General features: G+C 39.0%; 1 protein-coding gene across 4 annotated transcripts; it reads left to right on the top strand.

The window, feature by feature from the left end:
- The first annotated feature begins 802 nt into the window (after positions 1 to 802).
- LOC121639552 (C-type mannose receptor 2-like) lies at positions 803 to 7,203 on the top strand. 4 transcript variants are annotated; one of them, XM_041984873.1, is made up of 5 exons: positions 803 to 879; positions 968 to 1,336; positions 1,419 to 1,778; positions 2,214 to 2,305; positions 6,897 to 7,203. In XM_041984873.1, the coding sequence occupies exons 1-5, from the start codon at positions 843 to 845 to the stop codon at positions 6,981 to 6,983; spliced, it is 945 nt and encodes a 314-aa protein (XP_041840807.1). In that variant the 5' UTR covers positions 803 to 842; the 3' UTR covers positions 6,984 to 7,203. The 4 variants fall into 4 exon arrangements, with proteins under 4 accessions (XP_041840807.1, XP_041840806.1, XP_041840805.1 ...); XM_041984872.1 differs by having other exon boundaries at positions 6,891 to 7,203; XM_041984871.1 differs by having other exon boundaries at positions 2,208 to 2,305.
- The last annotated feature ends 1,687 nt before the right edge of the window (positions 7,204 to 8,890 follow it).

Here is an 8,890-nt window from a genome sequence, read left to right as displayed (position 1 = left end):
ACTAGTCTGTATTACCACCATAAACACTTAAAATGTCACAATGACCCCCCCCACTCTCTCTTTCTCTAATCGTGTTAAATAATCGAGATCTCAATTTCAATCAAAATAATCGTGATTATCATTTTTCCCATAATCGAGCAGCCCTAGTGCTTCTGACGTTTGAATCAAGTAAACGTAGTGGAACGTTAACGTGTACGCTTACATTCACAGCAAGTATATGGCAGCCCTTACGCCTTTCTGACTGGCAGACAATCGTACTGGTCCCTAAACCAAAGTTGGAACCAGCCAGCGAGTTCAGATTGAAAAAAGTTGGTTTGGACCCTGAAAAGCCAGTTCCCAACAGACACCACAGAAATACTGGTTCAAACTGTGATGCCATGAATCAATCAATACAATGACCATGAGTACAGTTAAAATAGTTTAATAATGCAGCTCCTTCCTGTTGACAGCCCTGTACAACATGAATAGATGTGTAGTATAAAGTTTGATAAATATCAGCCAAACACCAATAAACATTTGATCCCATTTGATGATTTACAATTTATTATATGTGCATATACAGTATATAATGGCAGGGTTTCACTACTCACTTCTTTAATACTACTACTACTACTACTACTACTACTACTACTACTACTACTAATAATAATAATAATAATAATAATCTCTCAGTGATATTTCCTCTTTTTTTCCCACAAGGAAATGTGGTTGTTTACTGTTATGTAAAACAAGGCTGTGCTTTTTTTTCACATTAATAATTTATAACTGAATTTGTTTATATTTGCCTAACAGTGATGGTAAATGTCTACACTGGACAGTAGAGCCCAGAGAGCTGCAACACGATGGACAAGATGCTGCTCCGTGTCTTGTATTTCTCAGGTCAGTAGATTATTTCATATTTAAGATATTAAAATTGTTTGTGTCATGCTATATAGTATTTAGTAAAGAATGGGTGTTTATCTCACAGAGTGGTTCATCCTCTGCACCTGCCTCCCCCGTCAGTACCACTATGTGGGTCAGCCTTTGAACTGGACTGAAGCTCAGACCTACTGCAGAAAGACATACACAGACCTGGCCACAGTTACAAACATTGAAGAAGTTATCCAACTCTTATCTACCACTAACACATCTGCAGCCTGGATTGGTCTGTATAGTGAAATCGACTGGAAGTGGTCTGATGGGTTTAATGGGAATGGGTCTGAGTACAGGAACTGGCATACTTTTTCTTATCAACCTGATTTTGTGTCTGCTGGGCAGTTCTGTGTTTGTATTGGAGATGGTGGAGAATGGTGGGATGATGATTGCTCAATTACCTACCCGTTTTTCTGTAGCAGAGGTAAAGAAAATAAGCACATACAATGTTCCTACTTTGAAACATTAACCTCAACGGTTGAACCCTCTCCACTCTGAAACTGCAGGAACACAAATGGATCCTCAATTTGTTCTAGTAAATGAAAGAAAGACCTGGTCCGACGCTCAGAGGTACTGCAGGGAGAACTTTACAGACCTGGTCACTATAAGGAACAACACAGAGAATCAGAGGGTTCAGAGCTTGGTGCCTAGTGGAGACTGGGCATGGATTGGTCTGTACAGAGATGCAAATTTTTACTGGTCTGACCGGAGCAGCTTCTCCTTCAGCAACTGGGATCGTATTACAAATGTAATTGGCTCAATGAAAGTCATATGTGGTGTCACTAACCTATACATTTTAGGAAGATGGAGGTTTTTGTCCTGTGATACAAGAATACCATTCGTCTGCCAAAGCCTTCCTCCAGTGGGTGAGTGGCATACTGACAAACAGTGCTTTTATCAAATTAATTTTAACATGGATGTTAAAAATGCATTTATGGAGATATTTATGTAAGTTAAGAACATGTTATTTTAGTCAAATAATAAGTAAAAGTAAAATATTAAAGACTACTGCGAATTTCAGGTTGCTTTTTTCTCTATTTCTACTCATTTAGTTATAGGTGATAACATTTTTTAAAACTCAAGGTATAAAATTTGATTGATCAGTAAAGAGAAAACCAAACTCCAGAAACACAGAAAATTGTTGTAATGAATCTTATTTGCACACATTACCAGGTCAACACATGTATCTTTGTAATAAAACTCTTGATTTGTGAGCATTTCCTTATCAAAAAGCATGTATCATAAGCTAAATGCCACAGCTAATGTTTTGCTCTCTTTCCCACCGTTTGTCCAAGCTGCAGTAAAGAAGCAGGTTGTGAAGCTGAGGCTGAGCCTGAAGGATTCCTCTGTTGATCTGAACAACCAAAGTGTGAAAGCAAACCTCCTGAAAAAGGTAAGTGTCCAAAGTCCATCTGGTTTAATAATTTAAAAGTTTGCATGTGTTTGGCTATGTCGGACCAGATCTGCTGGCGTTTAAAAGAATGTAAATAAAAATAATTATAATAAAAAAAAAACTTTACAGATTACATTTTAACAAATGTGTCCTCTTTCTAAATGGTGTCTCAACTGCAAACCATCAGGTCTAGCAATTATAAATAATAAAACAAATTCCTTGTATCAATGTAACTGTAATGTCAGAGAAGGCTTTTACTTGTCTGTTGACTTAAATTAATAAATGACATTTTTAAGCTTTTGTTTCATAAAAAAAAAAACTTCTACAACTTCTTAGAAAATGTGTGGTGTTGTAATGCGTATCAAAGTGTTAATATTACAGTACTGCTGTCACCATGGCAAAAGAGGAAGAATATATATATATATATATATATATATATATATATATATATATATATATATATATATATATGTATATAAGGGCTGGGCACATTTTTTTTTTTTTTGCTCACTGGCTTTGATGACAGAAACATGGCGTCCATGTCTCTCTTCCCTGCTGCAGGGGTGCATCAGGAAAGAGCAGGTTTATTAAAATGAAGAGACGTTTTCTGTCTGGAACTTATGAAAAGAAGAACAAGAACCGACGTTTCTCTTCGTCTGTCAAAACCCATGCAGATGGCAGAACATTACCACCATTTTTGGATGGGAAACTGCTCCCAAAAATGAGAAACTTTTATTTATTTATTTATTTTTTTTTAATAAATGCGGTTTTAATTTAGGCAAAACAGCAAAGATAAGACATGTTTTCTGACTTTTACTAACGTAAAGCATAAATCGGGTCTTCTTCTTCCTCTGGTTCGTTGAATCTTGGTCATATCGAGATAAAACTTCCAGCTGTGGAATCAGTGAGCTTTCAGTAGAGGAGTCGTTTGTTCGTGTTCATGGGGAAACGTCATCTGTGTTTATGTATTTTTCTGACTTTGTGTATCTGGTCTTTTAATTATTGTTGTCTTAACTGTGTTTGTTGGTGATAGAAATGGTTTTGCTGAGCTGGTAGCTGAGATTCTGGACTTTCTGTGGATACCACACATGTTTATATTTACATCTACAGACCTGACACTACACCCAGAAACGAGATGTTAACCCCTTAACTCCCGGTAGTGGAGGCTGCAGGTGCAGAGGTGGTAAGCTAAACAGTCAAGCTAAGAATGAAAGGTTAGAGAAATTATAGGTCAGAAATCTGGATAATGAAGCAGTGAAGGTGCATGGATGGAAGTTATTGTGCATATTGTGAATATTTCTCTCTCCTCACCATCTAGAAGCTGTGAGATTCTAATCCTGCTTTCTGTCTGTTCACCTGATGCTGATATTCATCACATATTGTTCCTTCTGTGTTTAGAAGGAAGCAGCTTCACAGCTTTAAACTCATCCTGCTGACTTTTCACCTTTTAGTTAGTAAATCCTGAACATTTCATCCTTCTTTTTCCCTTCAGCCAGCTAAATAAAACTCGTTAAGAGCTGCAAATGTTATGAAACTTTTCAAAAAGGCAACTTCATATATATTTCATTAATGAAGAGCCACCATTGTTATTTTTGAAGAACCACATTTTAATTTCCATTTTTAGATTTTAAAATAAAGAAAAACATAAAACCTTTATATAAAAAAAAGAGGACAGACAGACTTTCTTCTAAGGGATGTAGATATTTGTGGAAAATTATGTAAAGTAAAAAAAAAAAAGTCTGATTGCATTGGTTTTCTTTATATACTGTAGGCCGTCTTTTAAAGGAAAGAGACATTTTGTGCATAACAATGTGATTAATGGCAACATATCATGCGATTGATCACGATGAAAAATTTCAATCGTTGCCCAGCACTAATATATGACATATTTAATATATAATCTATATTTTATATTTGTGTGTATATATATATATATATATATATATATATATTTGTCTATATATAGTATATGACAGAAGTGAGCACACCCCTTGCATTTTTGCAAATATTTCATTATATCGTTTCATAGAACAACATTATAGAAATGAAACTTTGATATACAGGACACCAAACTATAAAAACTAAACTTTGATATCCTGAAGACATGTGTCATTTTGCTCCCACGGACATAAATGGTGACAGCTTGCAGCTTGTTCTCGACACATCAGACGTGGTGTGGTTAACACAGAAAAGGCATGAAGCTGTGTTTTTGCCATATACTGTATATAAAAGATGGGAGGAGCCTCCATGATGTAACCTGTTAGAAAAAAGAACAAGAACCTGTTACTTACCTCAGTAGAAGAAAAATATTTTATAATGGTTAGTGTAACCTGTTAGAAAAAAGAACAAGAACCTGTTACTTACCTCAGTAGAAGAAAAATATTTTATAATGGTTATAAATATTTTGTTTTCCTATTTTTTCTTTCATTGAACATAGTCTAATTCATTTACTAATGGTTGTATTTATTTCATCTTATATTTATTTTTTTTATATTTATTAATTTAATCCCAGAGGTCTACTCTGTCCGCTTAACAGTGTTTCTGTGAGAGAAAAGAAATCCCATTCGCTCATGGAAGTGTAGTTGAACTTCTATTGGAGAGACCGGCTCATGTCCCACCCCTTGCTGCGGGTTAGAGAGACGCGCAGACACACGCGTGCAGAGCACTGAGCTGTGGAGCACGAGAACAGAGACAGATGTTGGAATTGGAAAAGTCCGGAAATACTTGCTATTGTGCATTCTGAGGAACTGTGGAGGAAAGGGAACTGTTTTGGGCCGATACCTGAGCGTCTGGAGGACCACGGAGGAGCGACCCTGGGAACCTTACCTGTTTCAATTATTTTCTTTCCCGGCTGGGTTTTTTTTGGAGACCCTGGATTCTGGATGCTCTCCCAAATGGGAGATGGCGAGCCACCCATGTGAACATCTGGATTGGACTGAAGAGGACCCTCTTTCCCTCCTTGTCGTCGTCCTGTCAGTGTGGTAGGACTGAGAAAGACTCAGAGTGAATAAAGGGGACAACTTTATTTCTTTTTTTTCTCCTTGGGAAAACAAGAGACATTTTATTTTTTTTTTTGAAGGGTGCACCCGATTTACAAGAGACACTTTAAATAGGAAAACTGAAGGCCGGCCATATTTGTAAAACTGTTTATTATTCATGTGTTAATACAAGTGACATCTTTAAAACTTACCTCTGCGTTTGCTCTTACTCAATCGGTGTCGATTCTTATTCTTCACTCCCTCTTACAAGCCTAGAGTGTTCTGGCCTAGTGTTACTTACCTGTCACGTGGGTTACAATGACATTACTCGTAGGTTTCTGAAGAGCAAAAGTGATGTTCATTGGGAGGTTCCCACCATCGCCATCTTGGCAACGTCACGCGTGTCATCATTCCCGGAAAATACAAAAATGGGCAAAGTGGCGGAGCTGAGTGGGGGACTGTGACCGTGGGGGTGGATGACTGATGTCAATCAAACTCTGAGCCTCCTGTAGCTAAGAGCTAACTCTAAGGTGAGCTAACCGGCTAACGAAGATAGGTTGGCTAAAGCTAAGGTGCACTGTTAGTTGGCTAAAAAACCGCGTTTGTGCTACACTCTCCCTTCTTACTGCGGATTTTGGACACATGCCAATCAAAAAGGACATGCCCCAAATTATGCTGAATTTCAAGATTAAATAACATCCAAATGGATGAGTTGGAAAAAAATTCATCCCCTCACAGTTGTCATGAAGGCAAACTTGACCTATTAATCCTAAAATGGTTTTTGTACCAGGCTTTAAACCTGTTTATTTCTGCTGTGAAGCCGACCTTTCTAACATGGGAGTCTATGGGGATTTGGTCTGTGTTGGAGCCAGCCCCTAGCAGATGAGGGGTGAACTGCAATTTTTTGCACTTCCACATAGGCTTCACATTTCACCACCGGAGGTTGCCACTTGCTTTTTGCTGATGCGGGGTTGAACGGATAACTTTAACAGTTGATCGAGGTGGTTAAAAAAAAAAAAAAAAAAAAAAGAAAGAAAATTAAGACATAATACTTTGTATATGAAGACACAAACACCACTGTACGCACCACCCCGCCCTGCCACGTACAAAGTATCACCGAGTCAATTGTTCATTGCACATAAAAAAAAGAAACCTTACCCACCCATTAATCCTGTGGAATTGACCAGATATAAATAAATTATGCTGTAGTTCTTGTGGGCTCGAGAATGAAAACAAAGTTCTTGCTTCTTGTGAAGAGCGTAACAAGCTTTAGTGTGGGTTGTTTTACTTTAAGTCACATGCAAAATGTGTCTGCTCTTCTCTTTTTAACAGGTGTTAAAATTGTGTAACATTAATTTAATGAGAGTTCATTGAAGCTAACCATACAGTCTTCCCAGGGTTAGGTCAGATTCTTTCAGAGATGTTGACCTTTAAGTAGGTGATGATAATTGTACCTCAGAGCATCTCTGATATAGTTACCTGGGGATGTGACACATGTAATGGGGAGCAGTGGAGTCCCAGTGATACATTTTCTCTCCTCCACAGGTAAATCCAACCATACAAACGTAGTTAAATCTTATATCACATATGTGCTTCTCTTCTCTTAGCTTCAGGAGAAACTGGAGGCGAGTGGAATGACTGGAGTCACTTTAAAGTGGAAAGAACAGCCGGATGGGAACGTTTTCCACAAGGAGCGATAAAACTCCAAGGAGAAGAATAGAAAGAAGAATGAACTCTGACAGAGTTGGACCCAGTTTTTTTTTATTTGTGCTTATCTGGAGAAGTTTATGTCATCTACTAAAACTCACAGCTCCACATTATTCTGTAATTCATACTCAATCATAACATAAATAAATCCTGCACACCCTCAAGTAAGTTTATTTTTTTAAAGATACTTTATTTATCCTCTGAGGGAAATGATCATTTTATGGTGTTTTTTTTTTATTGGAAACAGTTCATATTTTAAATTTATATTTATTTCTATATTTTATCTCATTCTTTTTAGTAGTACAGATAATTTTATTCTGATATAATTTTACAATATTTCTCATTACTTCAATTATGAATAAAACAAACCTTAAAATAGATCTTCCTGGCAGTGATTTATTACAGAATACAGACTGACCTTTTCTAATTTAGACACAATTAATATTGAGATACTCTTCCCTGAGCCGCCACCTTACCATGGTGGAGGAGTTTGCGTGTCCTAGTGATCCTAGTGGCTATGTTGTCAGGGGCTTTATGCCCCTGGTACCCCATGGTTACCCATGACAAACAGGTATAGATATAGTTGGACCCACCTCAATGCACGGCTTGGGCTCTGGAACCACTATCCTTGAGATGGGCTGGACCCTCTTCCATTCTAAAGTTGCTCCCGGTGAGAGGCGCCAAGAGAGAGGCGGAGCTGTCAATCAATCAATCAATCAATCAATCAATCAATCAATCAATCAATCAATCAATCAATCAATCAATCAATCAGTCTTTATTTATAAAACAATGCCCCCCCCCCCCCCCCCCCCCCCACACACACACACACACAACCCCCTCCCTCCCCGCATCCACATACACATACACACACATATACATGCACATATTAAAAGACTAATGTGAGGTTGAGCACAGATGAGCCAGGTAAGGAAACACTATCACAGGGAGCCATCTGCACCGGGAGCCGCCCACAGGCCACGACCGCCAGGACAACCGACCCAGGGCACACGGCCAAGAGAGAGGCAGAGGAGCCACCCAACCAGACCGAAAGAACCCGCAGGACAGAGGACAGCAGCCACAGCCGATGAAAGCCCCCCGGTGCAGAGAGCCCCCTCCGAGGAAACACTGGAGAAATAACTTAAAAATAATATAAATAGAATAAAAGCATAGAATAAATAAAAATGGGTTAACATAGAAAGATAAATAGGCTAAGGGAATAGAATAAATAATAATAAAATGAATAAATATTAAGTAAAAGCTAAATTAAAAAGGTAGGTCTTGAGCCTGCTCTTAAAAATATTAACATTCTCTGCAGCCCTGAGCTCCTCTGGCAGGCTGTTCCACAGATGATGACCATACCACTGGAAAGCCGCCTCTCCGTGAGTATGTGTCCTGACTTTAGGTACAGTCAGGAGGCCGGTACCGGAAGACCTCAGGGGGCCGCGAGGGTTCATAAGGTAAAAGCTAATCTGAAAGATAAGGAGGCCCAAGACCATCAATACATTTAAAAACCAGTAAGAGAACCTTAAAATTGATCCTGAAACACACAGGGAGCCAATGCAGTGATTCTAAAATCAACTAATTACCCCCTGGTGGTCAGTTGGCTCAGATGGTGGGGGAGAATGCCGATCAGGCCTGGCAGACCCAAGTGTGTTGTGAGGGTCTGCTGGGAACGTATGGCGGAGTCCCCTGTCAGAAAGAGTTTCAACTTCCATCTCCGGCAGAGCATCAACCATGTCCCAGGTGAGGAGGGGGACATTGAGTTCGAGTGGGCTGTGTTCCGTGCCTCAATTGTTGAGGCGGGCAGCTGCAGCTGTGGCCGCAAAGTTGTCGGTGGTAACCCCCAAACTTGTTGGTGGACAGTTCCCCTTGTGATGGGAACTGCCCCCCTCTTCAGAAA

Source organism: Melanotaenia boesemani, chromosome 5 (assembly GCF_017639745.1).
Source record: "Melanotaenia boesemani isolate fMelBoe1 chromosome 5, fMelBoe1.pri, whole genome shotgun sequence".
NCBI classification, from domain to species: domain Eukaryota; kingdom Metazoa; phylum Chordata; class Actinopteri; order Atheriniformes; family Melanotaeniidae; genus Melanotaenia; species Melanotaenia boesemani.
Note: the sequence above shows the minus strand (reverse complement) of the source record. Positions and strands in the feature narration are given on the sequence as shown.

Excerpts from the sequence above, each read along its gene's own strand:
- LOC121639552 (XM_041984870.1), top strand. The coding sequence starts at position 843 with ATGGACAAGATGCTGCTCCGTGTCTTGTATTTCTCAG. Across the intron at positions 880-967 it reads CCGTGTCTTGTATTTCTCAG|AGTGGTTCATCCTCTGCACC; the intron begins GTCAGTAGATTA and ends TTTATCTCACAG. Across the intron at positions 1,779-2,207 it reads CCAAAGCCTTCCTCCAGTGG|CTGCAGTAAAGAAGCAGGTT; the intron begins GTGAGTGGCATA and ends CGTTTGTCCAAG.